This window comes from Gastrolobium bilobum, unplaced genomic scaffold (assembly GCF_033153095.1).
Source record: "Gastrolobium bilobum isolate Gb01-03AN ecotype WA unplaced genomic scaffold, APGP_CSIRO_Gbil_v1 utg1595, whole genome shotgun sequence".
Taxonomy (NCBI): domain Eukaryota; kingdom Viridiplantae; phylum Streptophyta; class Magnoliopsida; order Fabales; family Fabaceae; genus Gastrolobium; species Gastrolobium bilobum.
In genome coordinates, this window is record NW_026899397.1 from 720,074 (window position 1) to 741,849 (window position 21,776).

At 34.6% G+C, this 21,776-nt stretch overlaps 2 protein-coding genes and 1 pseudogene across 2 annotated transcripts; all 3 read left to right on the plus strand.

Annotated features, from left to right (window-relative positions):
- The first annotated feature begins 9,088 nt into the window (after positions 1-9,088).
- Positions 9,089-14,110, plus strand: LOC133290278 (probable galacturonosyltransferase 4). Its single transcript, XM_061488352.1, has 9 exons — positions 9,089-9,752; positions 9,850-9,884; positions 9,984-10,028; positions 10,183-10,261; positions 10,383-10,651; positions 11,441-11,709; positions 11,891-12,248; positions 12,532-13,107; positions 13,550-14,110. The coding sequence occupies exons 1-9, from the start codon at positions 9,650-9,652 to the stop codon at positions 13,823-13,825; spliced, it is 2,010 nt and encodes a 669-aa protein (XP_061344336.1). The 5' UTR covers positions 9,089-9,649; the 3' UTR covers positions 13,826-14,110.
- Positions 14,111-16,951: 2,841 nt separating this feature from the next.
- On the plus strand, positions 16,952-17,494 carry LOC133290263 (cell wall / vacuolar inhibitor of fructosidase 2-like). The gene has a single exon (XM_061488328.1). The coding sequence runs from the start codon at positions 16,952-16,954 to the stop codon at positions 17,492-17,494; it is 543 nt and encodes a 180-aa protein (XP_061344312.1).
- A 528-nt stretch (positions 17,495-18,022) lies between these two features.
- On the plus strand, positions 18,023-20,086 carry LOC133290320 (pentatricopeptide repeat-containing protein At1g09410, mitochondrial-like; annotated as a pseudogene).
- Positions 20,087-21,776: the final 1,690 nt, after the last annotated feature.

Sequence of the window (21,776 nt, forward strand, 5' to 3'; positions counted from 1 at the left end):
TTAGAAAGATTTGGTTTTTTTTTAAGTGATTTGTGGTCATTTATAAAAACATTTTATTAGTGATGTTCGAAGTTGGGAAGCTCAAGTTTAAGGAGTGTTCAATTGTCATTTTTTCTGGGCTTTCGAGTAGGACTCTAGCTCCACTTCCTCCTTTATTGTTCTTTTGTTTTTGAGTGAATTAGGCTTAGGAGCAAAGTGTAAATGTGCTTAACTTGCTCATGCTAGCATCTGTAAATATTTCTAACCTCTTAATAATGTTATCATCACTTCCTAACCCAATGAGGCTTATCGTCTATGATATATTTAAGGATATTATACGACAAAAGAACATAGTAACAAGATAATTAACCCGCCATAAGTATGTATAAATTGCAAGTAGCTAAAGCCGTTGGTTCTTAACAAATCACAACCCATAAGAAAAACTATTCTCTGTGTTTTTTGAGAGTAACTCTTTTTTCTACACATCATCGATTTTTGTGTAACTTAATTTTTATTTTTTTATTTTTTATAAATGAATAGATTTCACTCATGATTATGTATATGATAGGAGAACTCTCCTATAATATGAGATAAAAAAAAAATCTGGGGTGGTTATATTTACTATCGCTTTAGACTTATTACTCTTACTACTTGATTGGTTACCGTTTGATCAATTTGAAATCAACTGTAAAAATTAACTACAGTTGATTTCAAATTGATCAAACGATAACCAATCAAGTAGTAAGAGTAACAAGGCTAAAATGGTAATAAGTATAACCTTCCTCTAAACAAATCAAAAAATCAAAAACTGGGGTAGCCTCAATTCATCTAAACAAGCCTGAAATTACCATAAAACCAAGAAAACGCATAGCTGTTTGTGTTACAACACATCATAATCCGTGATTAGCAGTGGAGACTAGCAAAGAATTTAAAATGTAATAATAATAATAATAATAATAATAATAATAATAATAATAAAAACGTCTTAATAACCTTGATTTTCTTTTTTTGGTCTTTCCTTAACTAAAATTAGAAACGGAAAAAGAGGAGCTAACCGCTATCTCACATTGCATTGCTAGGTGTTGTAGACAGGACCGCAGGTGAAGGGTGAAACAAAATGTGTACGTGTGATTTTTTGTGTGCTTTGTGTGTGTGTGTGTGTGTGTTATATGAGTTGCGGTTTTACCTTAAAATAGCGTAGCGTGTGTGCAAAGTTCACCATTTCTATTCAGTTTTCTTTAGATTACGTTACCACCAACAGTTCCAAATAGATACATAGATATATACGTACCTAAGTCCCTGCCTGTCCTTTGGCCTCAACACTCGTAGGTATTACTCCTAGGATCATCATCATCATCATCATCATCATGATATAATCATTTTGAATTTTGTACCAATCGTTTCTTAAAACATTTTCTTTTTCACATAAATCAAAAGACGTTTTGTTGTTCACTTTTATAGTAAATCTTTGTTTTTTTATATTATTACAATCATGATCTTAGTAGTGCAACCTTTGAATGTGTTCCTCGTTTTTGTGTTTGAGTTTATAACGTTGTTTGTGGATCTTCCATTGACAGAAACGGTATCTGGGTATATATATATATATATATATATATAAATGGAGCAGGTGAAGAATAAGAGAGCAAGAGAAGATGATGAAGCTGAGATTGAGTCTTGTTTTGAGAATAACAACAAAGCAAAAAAGAGAGATGTCTATGGTAAAAGCTTGATGAAGGAGAAGCAGGAAGTGGAAGAGAAGGGTTGTTTCAAGGCATGGGATTCTTCCCACATGGCACTGGGAGTGTTTGATTTCCCTTGGCTGAAAGATGGTGTCATATCCAAATCAGAGGAATGCTTTTTGGATTTTGAAGACAATTTCTTGTCATGTCTTGAACGCCAAGACACTTCCTTTAAAGCTGTTGGTATTGATTTCTCTGAGGAATGTGGCTTGTGTGAGACTCCTGAGACATCAATGGCTCATATTCCAGAAGCCAAGTTGGTGGAGGATGTGTGGCACCCATTTGAGAGTAATGGGTTGGAGCTTGAAGAAGAGGATGTGGATTGTATTTGGAGCTCTCTTCTCAATAAGCCTCTTTGACTGAAACAACAATATTGGGTACTTTTTTATGTTAAATAGTTCCAGTTATAATCTTCATCACAGGTGGATATGTCAACTTTAGGTTATGTGTCTATTGATTAATTCTAGTCCCAGTCTTTCTTCTTCAATGCTTTTTATTTGGGTAAGCCATCACAAATTTTGTCACACTTTTTATTTGCTTGTCCAAATAAAAATACATGAACTTATATGCTGATCAATTAGAGAGTGTATTACTAAAATATTGAACTTAAATTTATACAGGATTCATTAGGTATCTGCATTTACTACTTATTTATGTGGGACATGTATGTATCCTTATGTGTGAAATTCCTGATGTTTTCCCATAAACCCTAATATAAAATATTCAAATTTGAACCTAGAAACTCCAAGTCATGTATGTAATGCACGACCAGTTGATGGTACAGTGTAGCATAATTCTGAAAATTGAAAGCCAGTTCTGCTCACAAGGAGAAAAAAAAAACTTCTTATGCAGTTCAGGCAAAAGGGAATTTTGTGAATAAAATATATATTAGAGAGTAATTGTAGCTTTTGTGTTGTTACTACTGGTTTAAATAAGTGTAATGTTTGGCTGTTCTAGGGGTTCAAAGGTTGTCTAATATTTATAGGAACCATTGAAAACAATCTTTGCCTCTTACGTTTTTTGATTTGAGTGAAGAATGCTCACAGATTCACAATTTGCTTTGTTTCTTAACAGTTCTCATTTTTTATTTTATTTTTGAATGGTCGGCATAAGTATGTTGCTGTGATGATTTCTGCAGCTAAAAGCCATTATACGTTACCTTCAAAATGATTGTGTGGGGAATGCTCTATTGTGATTATGTTTACACAATTTATGATTATGTTGCTGTATGATCCTTGTTTTCATGTGAGCTGTTTGTGTTAGAGAGCTGGGTCTATATCTTTAGACTGTAAAGTATGTCACCATGGAGGTGCTTTTAGAGGCCGTGATATGCATCAAGTAAATTTTTAGTGCATCCTTAGATGCATTAAAGATTCTCAGTGTATCTGTCCAATTATTTTGTGACACATGGACAAAAAATATCACATCATTTGTTTTTTTAGATGATGTGGTATTTTTTAATCCACATGCCACAAAATGAATGGGTAAATGCATCTGAGTTCAGTACATCTAATGTGATGCACTAAAGATTTATTCTTTGGAGGAGATACCATGTGCATATCTTAGTGGTGCTGAGATATGAGAATTGTGTAGGGGCACGGTGGCTCTATATTTTGATAGAGTCACAATTCATAAAAATGATAAATACAAAATGCCTCTCTTCAGTGAGTAAAGAGAAATATATATAGGTGGAAAATATTCCTTAACGATGAGAGAGGTGAGTGTTTTATTTATAACCCTACTGCTATAAGTGAGGTAGCACATCATCCATGTGTACAATGGTGAGCTGTAACAACTGTTATAGCCTAAGCCCAGTAATCCATTGTCATATAAGTAGTTCTTAATAGTGCTTTATTGTTTCTCTTATTTTAATTTTCTCAATATTCCGACATATTGTGTCAGTTTTATTTTGCAATTTCGGTTAGCAATTCTGTCACAAGAGACTTGGTATTTAGGAGAGTAGTGAAAAGGAAATGTCAGAAGAAAATTACCAATTTCTCTCCCACCTTAAGTTTTCTCTCTCCCTCTATCTCTCTGCAACCTTTCTTCCTTCTCAGTATTGTATTGCAAAGTGAAAAATCTTCAATTATGAGGTCTATGGTTCTCACTATAGAGCAAGTAAAGATATGTAACATGTTGTATTGTAGTATAAGATAAAAATGGCGATACATTTGTAAATAAATTAAGGATAGATGCGTCCTTACTCATACACTTCAAATACAAACCTGCTTTAGAAAAGTTTTATTTCGGTGTTACGTTGACTGAGGAGTAAGGATTAAGATGTCTTTTTTCTTAGATAAACTACATATATTCTGCATATGATATAATTTTATTCAGAGCAGGTCCAAAATTAAGGTGTCATGTATCATGGTTATTAGTTATATGAGGTTATTCTTCTTTTTTTTAAATAAATTACTTTTATTAAGGAAAAGAGACAAAGGAGTAAAGATAAAGAATTAGCACATATTGGTTCAAAAGAAGAATCTAACATCATTATTTAATGAAAGACAGGGCACGTCATTTGAAGAGAGTATTATATATGATAATAGAATATGCTTACTTAATTCTACTATGATGATGTTACGATGGACATTTCGACCTTACATGATTATTTAAATTTTGCTTGTGAATGGAAAGTTGGACAAAACTCAAATGGCAACACAAGAGAAGAAGTTAGAATAGAAAAAATTTTAATGTAAAAAAAATTATTCAGCTAAGTTACTTATGACTGTTACCGCATTAATAAGGACAACGGGAACAGATAGGGTGAAGTTGTTTAAAGTTAGGGAAAAGTGTCTATCATTTAAAATTACACAACTTACATCCTTTCACTCTCACAAAGAGGTGGGACTCACACCTTTATTTTTTTTTGTCAACTCTCTCTCCTCCTTAATCTATCTCTTTCTCTCTCTTAAAATGACACAACTTTACATCCTTTAAAATTATACACATTTTCCCCTTAAAGTTATTGAATAAATAATTAAAGGGTTTTATAATTCTCATTTAACATGAGAATTCAAATTTTCTTACACACCCTTCGATTTCCGTGCTGACATGGGTCCTGCATGTATTTTTTTCTAACACCTGGGTCCCACATGCTTTTTATCTCTATAACATGAGAATTGAATTCTCATTTAACATGAGAAAATCAAACCCCATAATTAAATACAAATAAAACAAAACCAAAAGAGTTAAGGAAAAAAATAAAATTACTACATAAAGTCCTTTTCCTTTGATAGAGTCTACAAATAAGGATATTTCCCAATGAGGTTGGTTTCTTCCCCTATTCTTAAACTAAACTTCATAAAAAACACAAAATTCAATAAATAAATAAATAAAGCATTAAAAAGTGCAACAATATTTTAAAGGGTTTAATATTTCTCGTATTGTATGAAATAAATTTATCTCCTATACACATATAAAAGTGTGTGGGGCTCATGTGGGTCTATGTGAGGACAAGAGAAAATATAAGCTTTATACTATGATGCATTGACACTTCAAAAAACCTGACGTGTCGTGTCCGATACTTCTCGACACTTCCCGACACTCTGACACGTGTTGTAGAGACTCACAAAAGGGTTCAAAGGTTGCATTGCGTTGCGTTTTTAATTTCAACCGTTAGATTCATTGGATTACAATTATCATTTTATTGAGTTTAGTATAAATATTTGTGATATCTTATGTTTCTTTGTAAAATTGATGAATATTATAAGTTTAGCTTTATTTTTTTGTTAAATTATTAGATATTAAATATAATATGTACTACATAAATTAAAAATATTATTTAATATCAAAACATATCCTAACGTGTCGAATCCAACACTTTATAGAATTAATTTGTCAGATTGTCATGTCGTGTCCTATGTCGGTGTCGGTGCAATATAAGCCCCATATACTTTTATGTGGGGACAACGACCATTTTGCCACTGGCAAAAATTTACCGGAATGCCATGCTCCTTAAAAATTTGTCAAAATGTCACGTCACCAAAAATGCTATAACACCTGATGTTTTACGTTTAGACACGTGGCAGCGAGTTTGAGGCCACGTAAACTAGCTGAACAATCCAGCATTTTTCAATCTGCCAACGTGTCAAGCCTACGTCGCTTTACTGTATAGCGCGTTACATGACATTTTGACACGTGGAGAGAGAGGATTGAAGTCGCTGGATAGTGCAGAGACTATAGTGCAATGTGGCATATGCATATGGATTGTCAATGGGAAAACGATAAAGACAATTTAATTCATTGGGCTGATAACAATAGGTTTGAATCATGCAACCATTAAATGTTTTTCATACTTGCATACGCTACTTGAAAAAACAAATTGTCTTTATTGTTTATTATATTTTCCAAAAAGAAAAAAAAAACAAATCAGTATTTATTGGACATTAAATTGTCTTTATCGTTTTTCCATCGACACTCTATATGCATATATCACAATGCACTATAGTCTCTGCGCTATTTAGCGACTTTAGTCTTCTCTCTCCACGTGTCAAAATGTCACGTTGACTGGTTGAAAAATGCTGGATTGATCAGCGAGTTTATGTGGCCTCAAATTTGTTGCCTCGTGTCCAAACGTAAAACTCCAAGTGTTGTAGCATTTTTGATGACGTAGCATTTTGATAAGTTTTTTAGGGAGCGTGGCATTCCTATAAATTTTTGTTAATATCGCCGCAAAATGATGTGTATGATACAAATAGAGGTGTTCATCAACCGATTCAAACCGCAGTGACCGAACTGAAAAATCAAAAATCTAATTAACCGAATCAAAAACAAAAACAAACCGCAAAATTTAATTGGATTAGACTGATTTTTGGATTGGTTGGTGAAAATTGATCTAATCCAAACCGATCCAATGATTTCCCAACCTTACCATCTACCTACCTAGGCATTTTCCCAATCATAGCCCAAAATCATATAGCAAAATTCTAAATCCAAGACCCATTAACCCATCATGTTGGAGAAAGTAAGTTGTGTTTGATCTATGTTATGCTTTTTTTTTGTAAGATACATAATATATTTTTATTATATGGGTTATTGTTGTACAACAGCTCCTTTATAGAATAAAAATTTGGATTACTTCGTATTCAGGCAATCATATTATAAAATTTTTGTTAGAGGTAAAAGATGATAATTCAACTTTTTCTTGTACAATGCTTCTAGATTGCACAATAATCATCATACAAACTTTACCGATACATAGGAAAGATATGTGATTTGCACAATAATCATCGTACAAATCTTTGGCTTTTCAAAAAATTGAAAACCGATCCAATCCAAACTGAATAAAATTGGATTATATCAGATCGAAACGGATTGAATTTGAAAAATATCCAAATTGAATAAATGATTATATAATTAAAGCGAATGGATTGGATCGAATGATTTTTTTTCTTCAAAATAGATCCAATCCAAACACAAATTTATCTCCTATTTTAAAATGATTGCTTTGCACTGTAGTTGCAATCTTTGATTGTGCCGACTGCCGACACTTTTGGTTTCTGTGATTCTATTTCTAAATGTGTAGAGCAATCAGGGATATTATTATTTGTGGTCTTCATATTTCCATATGCCATATTTTGAACAATTGAAAAGTACCTATATCTAAATAAGGTTAACCAAAGCCATATGAAGTCGATGTGTAAAATAACCTCAATTTCTTCTCTTTTACAAACCCCACAATTGAAAATTCTGCTATGAATTGTTTGGTGAAAGGAAAAGGGTTTTGTCATCTCACTATCATTAAAACGGTCGAATATTTAGTAAATAATGCAAGAGAAAACTATTTCCCTGCCACTTGCTCAAAATTCAAGGGGATCCCACTCGTGCACATAATAGTGGGATTAAAAAAAAAAATTCATGGTAAGAACCATATATTATTGTCACTGCAGGAAGAGTAGTTTTTTCCAACAACAATAGAAAACTACTCCCCATAATTACAAATATGATTTTGTTGAATTGAAGTGTGTTTATTTTTCCATCTTCAATGTTTCTGATCACTGACAATTAGGACCCAACTGAGAAATTGATGAACTATCGACAAGAAGATAAGACTTTTCTTTTCCTTTTTTGTTTACGATAATTGTCTAATATAAGCATGATTAGTATATTTTTTTTTAAAAAACTATGTTGAGATATATAAAACCATCAATGTATACCAAATAGCTTAAGTTTTTGGGTTGAATTGATTCTTTACATGGTATCAGAGCCTCTCGTGTACCGGGTTCAGATCCTCACCGCCCCCCACTTTCTTTGTTCGCACAGGTAGGTGGGCATGTGCATTATCCACCCTTCAAGCTCAGTGAGCTCTCGTTTTGAGATATATAAAACCATTGATGTAACCTCACCCAATAACTTAAGTTTTTGAATTGAATTAGTTCTTTACACTTTAATTTTGGCAAAATTTTTTATCCAAATCATATTTTTGGGATTCGAAAAGCTAAACCATACATGCAATTAATATAATATATCAGTACAAATAGTATTATGATAGTGCAAGAGGTCAAATAGCCCTCTGTGAAGCGTTACCACAAAAACAAAAAAAGACATGTCCCTCTATATTTTTAATAATCTGACCCAACTTGGTCATTAAGAAATACTGAAATAGCAGCCAAAGCGCCCCACAACATAAGTGGCTGCAGCTGCACATTACTTTTTTAGGTATGACTCATAAAATATTAGCCAGAGTACTGGTTGTTGAACCATATTGTAAAAATTTATTTTTAAAAAAATAGCTAATTAAATTATGTTGTGAGAATCATGTTTAAAATCTCCCCCCACAACAAAGTAAATAAATAAATAAATAATCATCAGTTTAATTCATTGACATGTTGATTATTCACTTCTGTGCATTGTTTTTTCTTGCTTCTATTATATGAGAATACAATATTTATCTGTTTGGTAGTAGAGAAACCTATTACAATTTTACTTTATATAAATTTCACATGTTGAATATAAAATACATAGATTACCAAAAAAATAAAAGTAAAAATTCAGTGTTACAACTTTTTTTTTTTAATATTCTTCAGTGTTACAACTTACAACAGAGAAGGATGCGACGGCTATCACGCGTGTACGAGCGGCCAGCTAAGCAACCTTCATTCATATTCAGTATATTAATATATTAATTAGTAATTAATAATCATTATTAACCTTAATCAAATTTACCCCTTTTTTAAATAAGTTTCCCTTTTTCTGATTTTCTTAATTTTGCGCGTTTTCTTTCTTTCTTTCTTTCTTTCTTATTATCGTCGTTTTAAGAAGAAAGTTAGCGTTTGCAAATTGCAAATAGTGACACTACAAAAAACAACAGAGCGAAGGCTTTTTCTGTTTTCTTCTCTCTCTTCCTCCTCAATCCTCGTTCATTGATTTGGTTACTACTGTTATCTCCAACGTCCTTCTTCTCTCTCTCTCTCTCTCTCTCTCTCTCTCTCTCTCTCTCTGTTTCTGAGCATGCATATGCATTTCTCAGAAAAGGGTCCAAGCCAATAAAGAAAAGTTGCAGTTTTTGAAGAACGGGTCCTATTGGGTTCTTCCTATTTCGCACGCACACACACACACACAAAACACAAGACAACGTTATCTTTCTCTGTTTCCGATCCCAAAATGCGGTTTCCTCTCTCTTTCTCTCCCCTTGCAAACTCAGTGTAATTGCTTCAGATTCCATCTTCCTCCTTTACGCTTCTCCCTAAAGCTTTGCACTTGGAGGAATTTTCCAACGCGCCCCACAAGAAAAAGATAAAGTGGGTCTTCTTTTCTGCTCAAAAAGCTTCTTTCTTTGCTCCAATTTCTTCGTTTTCTTTATCTCTCTCTGTGTGTGTGTGTCCTCTGAAACAGAGCAGAATCTGTGGTATTTCCAAAGGGACTAGTGTCTCTTTTTCTTTCTTTGTTTTTTCTTTTCTTTTCTCCCTGTGGTGGGTTCTTGAGTAGAAATGGTGGGGGTGAGAAACATTGTGCTGTTGTTGCTGTGCATTACTGTTGTTGCTCCAATTGTGCTCTACACTGATCGCCTTGGAACCTTCAAATCCCCCTCCAGTGAGTCTTCCTTAGTTTCTTTATCCAAGATTCTTTGTTTTGGCTATTTGCTGATGATTTTGGTTTCTTTGGGCTGGTTTTTGAATGCATTCTGCAGCCAAGCAAGAGTTTATTGAAGATGTTACTGCTTTTGTAAGTGATGATACCCTTGAAAGATTCTTCAGTTCTTTTGTTTTATGTTAAGAGTGAGATCTCTGAATTTCTGACTCTAATTTTTTTATGATGTGTCAGGCTTTGAGTGCAGCAGACTCTGGCCACTTGAATCTGCTACCCCAGGTAAAGTTACCTTCTTTTCCTTTTTCTAAGTTTTTATAACCCTTTATTTGTATATGCGTCTGGGAAGAAATTTTCCTTTTTGGATGTATATACCTTAGTGCTGAATCTGTGATAATTTATTATTTATTGCTGAAACATCTCATTTTGCAAATAGGAAACTTCAACGGCCGTTAAAGAACCTATTGGGGTTGTGTATACTGAGGACTCAACTAAAGCAAAGAATTTGCCTAAAGGTATTTTGTTTGGGCTTTCTCTGTTGTTCAGTAAGATTTTTGGTCTTTTGCTACTTCTTTTCAGGGGCTCTGTTTGTTGTATTCTTCATTATTGTCTGATCTCAATGTCACGTTGATCTAGACTTGCAATTGGTGGAATCAAGGGAGCATGTATCTGCCAGGGTATTGTCAACTACAACTGAGAAAGATCATCAAACTAAAAAGGAGAACCCTATCATCAAACTGGTGACAGATGGAATTAAACAAGGAAATCAAGGCGGCAGCACCTTGGAGAAAGCTGATGTAAGTGGTGAAAATGTAAATGGGGAAGATGATGCTATTGATGTTGATGACAATAATGAGAAACTTACTAAATCAGCTCGTGGATCTACTCAAAAGCCTCAAATTAAGGTAGGTGATGTATTTTGATCCTGATTTTATTCTCTTTTTTTGTTCATTTGTATCTATTACTGTTGCATGGTCTGGGAAGTCCTAAGCAGTGATAATTGGGTAGGAAAATTCCTTTAGGTTTCTGGTCTTGCAGAAAAAAGGTTTTACATATGTATGTCTATGGTGGGGTGTGCATCACCTGTTAAATACAATATTATGTATACTCAGGAGTTCTGGTGCATGAATTCGGTAATCTTTTAAGGAGTTTAAATTTAAGTTCTGACTGCATACATTGATAGTGCTCTGGCATAATTCTTTTTTAATTGGAAACATATATTGGTAGGTTGGTAGTTTGATAAATAAATTCCACTTTAATTTCAATATATATGGGTTTGTGCCTCCATGATGTAGATATCTTTGACCAGACTCTGTATTTGCAGTAGAGGTCATGATCATGAAACAAATTCATGCAGGGTGCAATCTTGTGCTGCAAATATAATATAGGCTTGTTGAACGGGTGCAATATCTTTTTTCTTTTTCTTGTAGTCTTTCATAAATAATGTTCTTGTAGTATATTAAAAATGAGCTTGAGTCGGAGAAAGAAAGGTCAAAACAAATAGGAGTTATTTGACTTATTTCAACTTCTAATTTCAATCAAGGAAAATGTACAAAGAAGCATATTTGCTGTTAACATTCATCACTACATTTTTCCAACCTTGTTTTCAGAAAATTACATCAATCTAAGGAAAGAAAATCAACTTCAACAAATATCGAGATTTTTTTGTTTGACATTTGGCGCACTTTTTTCAGACCAACAAGCAGGAACAACAAGCAACAGAAACTTCTAGCAAAGTAAACAAGGAAGAGCCCTTATTGTCTGAAACCAATAAGCAGAATGACCAAACTCCATCAGATGCTCGGGTACAGCGAATAAAAGATCAGCTCATCCAAGCTAAGGTCTATCTGTCCTTTCCAGTGGTAAAAAGCAACCCCCATCTCACTCGGGAGCTTCGATTACGGATAAAAGAAGTTTCACGAACACTTGGAGATGCAAGCAAAGATTCTGAACTACCCAGGAAGTAAGTTCACCTTTAAGAATGCTGTTATATCTATCTTAATGTTTTCCTGTTATGTTATGATTCCCAAGTTTGTACTTTGCTTAAGTTTCTGTTGCTATTGCATATATATATAGTGAGTAGCTCAATTTCTATACTGAGGTGCAATTTCTTCAGTCTTAATCTATATTTGTACTAATGTCAGTGCAAATGAGAGAATGAAGGCAATGGAGCAAACATTGATGAAAGGAAAACAAATTCAAGATGACTGTGCTGCTGTTGTGAAGAAGCTTCGGGCTATGCTCCACTCAACGGAGGAGCAACTTCGTGCGCACAAGAAGCAGACTTTGTTCTTAACTCAATTGACAGCAAAAACACTGCCCAAAGGTCTTCATTGTCTTCCATTGCGCCTTACAACTGAGTATTATAAATTGAATTCTTCTCAGCAAGAGTTCCCCAATCAAGAGAAGTTAGAAGACCCTCAACTATATCATTATGCAATATTCTCAGACAACATATTGGCAACAGCTGTGGTTGTGAATTCTACTGCTTCCAATGCTAAGGTAAATTATTTTCACGTTGAGAATTCTGTTGACATTTGTTTCACTGCCATGATAATTGAGAAACATCAAAGAGAACTTGGTATGGCTGTGCTGGGATGTAACTACCTACTTTGACTAATAAAAAAACTTGTTTCTGTTTCATTTTGGCCCGAGTTAGTGAAGAATTAAATCTAAAAAAAAGGCAACTATAAGTTTCAATATCATTGACACCAATGCTACTTTTATTTCCTATTAGCATTTACATCACTTGCCCACAAATAATATTAGTTTAATGAAATTGCAGGATGCCTCAAAACATGTTTTCCACATTGTTACGGATAGGCTCAATTATGCTGCAATGAGGATGTGGTTTTTGGTGAATCCACCAGGCAAGGCAACCATTCAAGTTCAGAACATTGAAGATTTTACATGGTTGAATTCAAGTTACAGTCCTGTTCTTAAGCAGTTGGGTTCCCCATCTATGATAGATTATTACTTCAAGGCTCATCGAGCAACTTCTGATTCAAACCTGAAGTTTCGGAATCCAAAGTATCTATCTATCTTGAACCACCTCCGCTTCTACCTGCCTGAGATCTTTCCAAAGCTCAACAAAGTGCTGTTCCTGGATGATGATATAGTTGTGCAGAAGGATCTGACTGGTCTTTGGTCAGTTGATTTGAAAGGCAAGGTAAATGGTGCTGTAGAAACGTGTGGAGAAAATTTTCACCGATTTGATCGCTATCTCAACTTCGCCAATCCTCTTATTGCAAAAAATTTTGACCCACATGCTTGCGGATGGGCATACGGTATGAATGTATTTGATTTAGTGGAATGGAAGAGGCAAAACATCACAGAGGTGTACCACAACTGGCAGAATCTGGTAAATGATGCACTTTGCTTTACTTTTCAGAAAGTATCCCATATGATTGATAATTACTGACATTAATCATATATAAGATTAGTATAATAGGTTTATTTTTGGAATGAAAAATTAATTGGACTACAAATTCAGATCCAGCTGATACATATGCATTTTTTACAATAGTTATTAATGGTCAAAAGGTGGAGAGTTGAGACGTAAATGCTGTGTGCTCTTCAGCATGTCCATTAATATGTTACATACTATCTTAAAATGTAGGAAATAGGAATGTGATCATCAATGTTTTCAACTTGGGTGGTGAAGGGTGTGAACGTACAATTTTTTGTGCTTATTCCAAGATTATATTCGTTTAGTCCATCTAATATGCAGTTACATTCACCTGTTTTTGAAATATCTCGTTCCTTTCTGATTTGAATTGTGAACTGATATTTCTTAAATGCAGAATCATGATAGACAACTCTGGAAGTTAGGAACCCTGCCACCAGGTCTCATAACATTCTGGAAACGCACTTTCCCACTGCACCGATCTTGGCATGTATTGGGTCTTGGCTACAACCCCAACGTCAACCAAAAAGATATTGAGCGAGCTGCTGTCATACACTATAATGGGAACCTGAAGCCATGGCTTGAGATAAGTATTCCCAAGTTTAGAAGTCATTGGGCGAAGTATGTTGACTATGATCATGTGTATTTGCGAGAATGCAACATCAATCCATAGATGGGTCTTTTCGGTACTTTTGATCATATTGAAGTTTTCTTGCCATTAGCCAAGTTGTGACGTACCTTATAGGTCTGCAATTCCATCTGTGTAGGGCTTCTATTTTTTAAAGCTTTACAATTCTTTTTGTATACGTTTTCCTGTTCTATATCAGTATTTTTTGGATTTGCGCATAGAAGACTAAGAGCCAAATTCTGAGTATCAATTTGCTACCCTTGATCACATAACTGCAGAGATGCTAACTGTACTTGTAAATGAAATGAAGAGGCTAGTTTTTTTTTTTTTTTTTGGGTTCTTCTTTGGCCCTTTGTTTTAGATTGTTCCCTCCTCTGTCTCCTTTCTCAAAACACCTCTTCTGTCTTGTAGTCTTCCCTTTGTTTGTTGTGTACATGTTTCATTTCAAGTTGACAACTCTTTTCAATAGTATCCAGCATTTATGAACCTTAGTAGAGTGGTATTCTTTTGCTTCATGTAATAATACCTTGTGCAATTAATTCATTTTAACCCATAATTAATCTCTTCTTGAATCTGATTATCTGTTTCTGTTTGACATATGGCAGTCAAATACACTTGCTATCATTCAATTTCAAATGGATTTAATAACCTCAATTAAAACATAAAATCCTTGTTGCCATGAGGACGAGGTTATTTCCTCAGTCAAGCATCTCAAGTCATTTTTGTATGTTGGTTATTCAGCTAAGGTGTTGAATGCTTGGATAAACAAAGGCAAAGTGTTCAATATAATTGCAAGAGTTGGCTACACCGACAATGTTAGGTGGGGTAGTACTTGGTGTTTTCTGGTCTTGCAATTATAAGTTGCAAGTAGAGAATGGTAGGTAATGGTTAAGAAATGTTGCTAAAAAGAACAAAGTAGCAGTATGGTAGAACCGAAAAGGAAGATGGTTGAAGTGTGCATGCTTGTGAATTGATTAATAATAAGATGGAAGTAGCTATGAGGGGACACAATGCATCATATGCATAACATCATTTGAAAGGGTCCCATAGACAGGCTGTGTTGCACACAATAGGACATGCTAGAAATGATAATAAATCAGCCAACAACTGGTAGGTTTAAAGAAAGAACAACCCTTTTGTGATCACATGGTGGTGGAACCCATTGTGGAAGGTGGTACCTATTGTGATCACGTGTATTATATAATGGGGTTGATTGGATTTTTCTGAGAAAATAATAGTGTAAATTTAATCATGGCAGGTCAAGATTTAACCACCAAAATGTGAAGATGAACAATGACAAAAAAAAATTACTAAAAGATGATATAGAGGAGAGAAACACGTTGAAAGAGACTTGTGAATATAAATTAAATTATTTTATTTGGCTTTTCTTAACTTGCACATGAATAAGGTATATATTTATAGGTTTCTTAAATAATTTAGATTTCTCGATTAAACTAGCCTTGAAACAATGACAAATAAATTTTTAGGTGACTTATTATAAATATAAAAATGAAATTAACTTAATAGATATATGAATCATGAACCTGGAAGTAAACAAACGGACCTTGAAATATTAAATTGTGAAAATTTATTTAAACTAGAATATGGGTGATTTCTAGTTGGACCCATCACGATGGACTAAACCCAATGGAGCTTTGCTTGCACCTTGATAGAGATTTTATCACGCAACCTTCACAAATCTCTACTCCAAAATTAGGTAATTTAGGAAACCCAATAGCTTAGTTCTCCACCATAAAATTCAATTTTGACACGTTAAGGTGGCCAAGTCTAGCATGCTAAATACATGCATAATCATTACTACTCTCTTTTTCACATTAGTATTAGAACCCAAGAAGACAAATAAATACTTCTTAATGTTTCAGAGTTTTAACATCGTGAGGACCAAAAAATAAATAGTTACGTGCATCAACAACATTAGCTATTAATAAGAGATTCTTTTTCACATTGGGAACATGATAAACATTGTTGAGTGTGATTGGACCATCTCCTTACACAAAAATTCTTCTTAATATGGCCGGGCGTACCACAACAATAACATTTGAAAGTTTTCTTGTAGCTATTAAAATGTTCAGTGGCAACATTGACAAAGTTGCTACGGAAATCTCTCTAAAAAACAAGATTCACCCTTTAACCTTTTCCTTTGAAGTTCTTCACATTTTGGAATAATAGTGTTTCCTTGGCAGTTTATCTTTGAAAGCAAACTCAGCCTTTGCAACCTCTTCCATTGCTTACACTCTTTGTCATCATCATCTTCATTGTCTTCGGAAATAGTGTTGTCTCCCCTTACTACTTCTCTCAAGTCTGCAAGGAGATAAGACTCAAATACATTACTTCCATATTTTGAAATTGCCAAATTTTCAAATACCAAAAGCTCCTTGGAGTTCTGATACCATAGGAGAAAATAATAATATAAACTAGGTCACACTAACTCAAGATCAAACAACCAAAGTGTGAAGATAAACAATAACAAGAAAAAAAAAAAAAACTAAACTTTTAGTACAAGACAAAATTAGGAAAAGAGAATTGTTCATGTTAATTGGAAGCACTTATTTTTTCAAAAAATCAACTTTGTCATTTTCAACACTTAATACTTTTGCGTCTCAAACAATACACAGCAACAGCTCTACATTGTTTTCTTACTGCAATTGCCTTTTTAGCAATTCTAAAAAAAAAAATATAGTACTTTGAATAGAAACAGAAACACAATATAAATTACTATCAATGGTTCTAAATATGAACAGCACCACGTCACCCATGTGAAATGTTGCTATAATTGGTGATTAACACGCTTTAAAGAATCAAGATAAACCAAATGATGATAGTTCAGTTGGCGCATAGGAGCTAAGCAGGTGGGGGTGAGAGCATGTGTTCGAATCTCTCTAGTACCACCTTTGGGAGGGGTTTAAAGCCTTAATCCTGGACTCGCCCCGAATCAGATTAGTTGCGAAATAATGAACCGATTGAAATATTTCAAAAAAATAAAAATAAAATAAGATAAGAGACAGGTGACAACTAAACTAAGGCATCTGCTTTAATGGTCTAAAAGCTTCAGTCTCACTTCTTCATTGATATGTATTGTAGTACTTGGATTAGATGACATATCTCTTCACTTTTTCACAAACTTCCCTATAGAGAAAGAGTGCAAAGAACATGATCAAATATCATTCCCTCTCCTTCCTGTGCTGTTCAGTTCTATTCATCTTTGTCCTTGCTCATCCTTCATTTGCTTCTAAAAACAATGTAACAAAACTGGTGCATGAAGTGTGTTCCAAAACTTCAAACTACTCATTCTGCATTGAGTCTCTCTATTCTGACCCACATACCCCAGAATCAGACCAATATGGGCTAGCTTATGTTGCCTTTCGCTTGGCATACCTCAATGCCACTGGCACCAGTGACTATATAAAAAAACTGCTAAAGAAAGCCAATTCAAGCAGCTACCGCATGCATCTTCAAAGGTGTGACCGTGATTATAAAAAGGCTGTATCGGCAATTGAAACAGCTTACAATGACTTGAACTCTGAGACCTTCTTTGAGTTGGCTGATTTGGCTGGTGTTGCTTCTCATGGTGCTGAGGATTGTCAAGCTACTTTCCTAGGAAGCCTTCATTCCCCACTTGACTTCATGAATAATGCTTTAAAGGGTCTTTGTGAAATTTGTGTAGTTATTTCTAAATTGTTCACAGGCTCATAATCTCTGGGATATTTCACTTTTCCTGTATACACATCATTATAGATAATAATTGTTGGGGTTTAAGATTTTCATTATTATTATTTTTTATTTGGCATGAAATTGTTCTATATGAATACAAATCATTTGTTGCTATCTTTAAAAAATATTGGATATGACTTATATTTTGCATGCAAATAATAATTCTTGTTGTAAAATATTGCCGAAAATAGCTCATATCAGATGAATCACTATAAATTTGTATGTTCCTATTTTCTTTGCTTCTCTTTTTTCTCATTTGCTAGTGTATGTCATTGTTGGTCCCAACAAAAAGATCATATTAATGATTTGCTTCATGGTTAAGAAGAAATTAAGGAAAAAGAATATAATAGAAATCAATTTTGATTCTATACTTGTTATTTTTATCAAAATAATATAATAATGCGTGATTAAATAATAGAAAATTAGTTTAAAAATATTGTAACGAGCACAATAGAACGTGTAAATGATAAGAATGAAGAAACCATGATTGAACGTAGGACCGATGATTAACATGTGTGTCTGTTACCGTTACCGCCACCGCCGCATGTTTTTCCTGTGTCAACCCAGTTTTCGTTTACTGAGGCATTTCAAGGCTTCAATTTCCACCGACCCAGAAAAAGGTTTGGTGAAAAAACCGAATCGGAGTTTGTGGCCTAGGTCTTCGGACGATACACCCCACAAACATAACGCGGAGATAACGATTCTGGGTCGCCATGGTAAGCTCAAAGAAGCAAGGAAGTTGTTCGACGAAATGCCTCAGCGAGACGTCGTTTCTTACAACTCAATGATCACCGTTTATTTGAAGAACAAGGACCTACCCAGAGCCGAAACGATATTCAAGGAATTGCCCCAAAGAAACATTGTTGCTGAGTCCGCAATGATTGATGGGTATGCTAAAGCTGGTCGCTTGGACGATGCCCGTGAGGTGTTTGATAGTATGACTGAGAGAAATGCATTCTCCTGGACCAGTATGGTTTCTGGGTATTTTAGCTGTGGAAGAATTGAGGAGGCTTTGCGCTTGTTTAATCAAATGCCTCAGAGAAACGTGGTTTCCTGGACTACGGTGGTTTTGGGTTTTGCTCGCAATGGTTTGATGGATCATGCTCGTAAGTTCTTTGATCTCATGCCTGAAAAGAACACCATAGCTTGGACAGCTATGGTCAAGTCATATCTTGACAATGGCCACTTCAATGAGGCTTATAAGCTCTTCCTTGAAATGCCTGAAAGAAATGTTCGTTCTTGGAACATCATGATTTCGGGTTGTCTCAGTGCCAATAGAGTGAATGAGGCTATACATTTGTTTGAATCAATGCCGGATAGGAGTCATGTTTCGTGGACAGCTATGGTTTCGGGTTTGGCACGAAACAACATGATTGGGGTTGCAAGGAAGTATTTTGATCTCATGCCTAATAAAGATGTGGTTGCATGGACTGCAATGATCACTGCATATGTTGATGAGGGGGTTGTGGATGAAGCTCGTGAGCTTTTTAACTTAATGCCAGAGAAGAATGTTCTGACTTGGAACACAATGATCGATGGTTATGCAAGGAATGGTGATGAAGGGGAAGCCTTAAGGCTCTTTATTTTGATGCTAGGATCTTGCTTTAGACCCAATGAAACCACTATGACTAGTGTGGTCACTTCCTGTGATGGCATGGTGGAGCTCATGCAAGCTCATGCAATAGTCATACGTCTCGGGTTTGATCCCGACACCTGGCTAACAAATGCTCTTATTACTTCGTATTCCAAAAGTGGGGATCTTAGCTCTGCTAGGCTTGTTTTTGAGCTACTAAATTCAAAAGATGTAGTGTCATGGACTGCAATGATAGTAGCCTACTCAAATCATGGAAATGGTCACCATGCGTTACAGGTATTTGCACGCATGCTAATATCAGGAACCAAGCCAGATGAGGTTACCTTTGTGGGACTCTTATCAGCTTGTAGTCATGCTGGTCTCGTCAACCAAGGTAGAAGACTGTTTGACTCAATGAAGGGTACTTATAATTTAAATCCTAAGGCTGAGCACTATTCTTGCCTTGTAGATATTCTTGGTCGAGCAGGACTTGTGGATGAAGCAATGAATGTAGTATCTACAATCCCTCCTTCTGAGAGGGATGAAGCTGTTCTTATGGCATTGCTTAGTGCGTGTAAGCTACATGGGGATGTTGCAATAGCAAATTCCATTGGCGAGAAGCTATTAGAGCTACAGCCATCTAGTTCCGGGGGGTATATACTACTAGCCAATACATATGCTGCAGAAGGGCAATGGGATGAGTTTGCACAAGTAAGGAAAAGAATGAGAGAGAGGAATGTGAAGAAAATTCCAGGATATAGTCAAATACAGGTTAAAGGAAAAAAATCATGTATTTTTTGTTGGGGAGAGATCTCATCCCCAGGATGTGGAAATTTACCTATTGTTGCAACATAATCTTCAACAATTGATGAGGGAAATGGGTTATAGACCAGATAACTCATTGCTAATAGATTAGTTCCCAGTTAATTGAAGACTAACCATAGTTATCACGGGAAAAAAATGTACTTTATTGTGGGTTACTGCCAGTGCCACTGCTTAGTCCAAACTTTGGTTTGCTATTTGCACCTGATATAAATGACTGTTAATGATAATAACTTGATAAGAACAAGGACTTATGTTATGGCTATTTGACCATTTGGGGGTGTTATCACGTGTTTTTTTAATGCTTGGTGTGTCCCCAAAGTTATTTTCTGGTGAGAGGTGTTTAGTTCCACAGATTGCACCCATAAAACTGCTTTTAAATATTTTTAATGAGACGGATGTTCACTGGGGGAACTAATTAATTTTTTTTTTTTTTTTTAATTTCCCACTTTAAGTTCTGCTGGGGCCCCATGGGAAACTCATGGATCGTGTCATGTGACACAATTTTAGTCATTCAAACCCTTAATCCTAACTCCAACGTGTAATTCACTTGGTAAGCGAATTATAGCTTAAGGGTTGGGCTCGTGTGAATGATGTAATCATGGATTTGATTCCTACAAGAAACACTTTGGGGTCAATGGTGAAAATCATTATGCTATAAGCCATGAAGAAATTAGTTTTATCTTACGAATAAAGGCATCTTGAGTTTAATTCAAAAAAAAAAAAAAAAAACCTTTAATCCACAAAATTCATTAAAAAAATATAAAATATAAAAGCAATTTTGCATGGTCAATCCAGTCTGCGAAATAAATGTCCACCACAGGAAAATAATTTTAGGAGTATACAAAATGGGTAAAAATACTCAGGGACACGCTCCTTGGAAAAAAAATTGCGTGTGGGACACGTGTCCGTGACACGCAGTCAAAATTTAGGGACACGCGGTTAACTCTCCGACACGTTCTGACACGCGGTCAATGCTAGAACACGCTCGGACACGTTTTTTTTTTTTTTTTTTTTTTAATTCTTTTATTTTGTTAACTAAATATAAAAGAAATAATTTATAAATTAATTTTTTTCTGTTATGAAATTTGACATGAAAAATTAACAAAGTAAGAAAAATTATTTATATTTATATTTATATTATGAAATTTAAATATTTGATTAATTATATGATTTATTATGGACTCTTATATGTATTAAATATAAATTATATTATATATATTAAAATTTTATTTAATATCAAAACGTGTTCCAACGTGTCGAAATATGACATTTTTTAAAATTAACGTGTCGACGTGTCGTGTCGTGTCGTGTCGTATCGTATCGTGTCTCGTGTCCGTGCATCATTAGAAAATACCATTCAAGCATCAGAGAGTGGTCAAATAGGCCTTATCTTCTTGCAAAAGAAAGATGGAGAGTAGACAAGCATGGGAAGAGGGAACTGAAAAGGTTAAAAATGAAAATGTTGCTTACCGTTCAGTTAGTTCCAAAGTCCAAATTAAATTCAAATTAGCGAATGATTGACACTTCTGTTCTAATCATGGGATTCCTAAAAGCTGCAGATATGAGTCTATCCTTCTTTTTCTTTATTTTGTGGTCCAAATAGGAACGAAAAGATTCAGAAGTGACCATGAAATCCAATTACATTATCATTAAATAGACTATGGAAAGTGAAGGCGTCAAAACAATTAGAAAATGCCAAAACTTCACCCCTTGACCTCTTAACAATCACCACAAAATCAGGAGCTTGTATTAAGGAAAAACTATTCATGACTATGAAAGAATATACATTTAGAGACGGCAACATATTAGAATAAGATTAAAGAGAAAAGCTCATAATATATATATATATATATATATATGGGCTTT

Bases quoted from the DNA above. Each gene is read 5' to 3' on its own strand.
- LOC133290263 (XM_061488328.1), top strand. From the start codon at position 16,952: ATGATCAAATATCATTCCCTCTCCTTCCTGTGCTGTTCAGTTCTATTC.
- LOC133290278 (XM_061488352.1), top strand. From the start codon at position 9,650: ATGGTGGGGGTGAGAAACATTGTGCTGTTGTTGCTGTGCATTACTGTT. The intron at 10,029-10,182 runs GTAAAGTTACCT...TTTTGCAAATAG, and splicing joins ACTTGAATCTGCTACCCCAG to GAAACTTCAACGGCCGTTAA. The intron at 13,108-13,549 runs GTAAATGATGCA...TCTTAAATGCAG, and splicing joins ACCACAACTGGCAGAATCTG to AATCATGATAGACAACTCTG.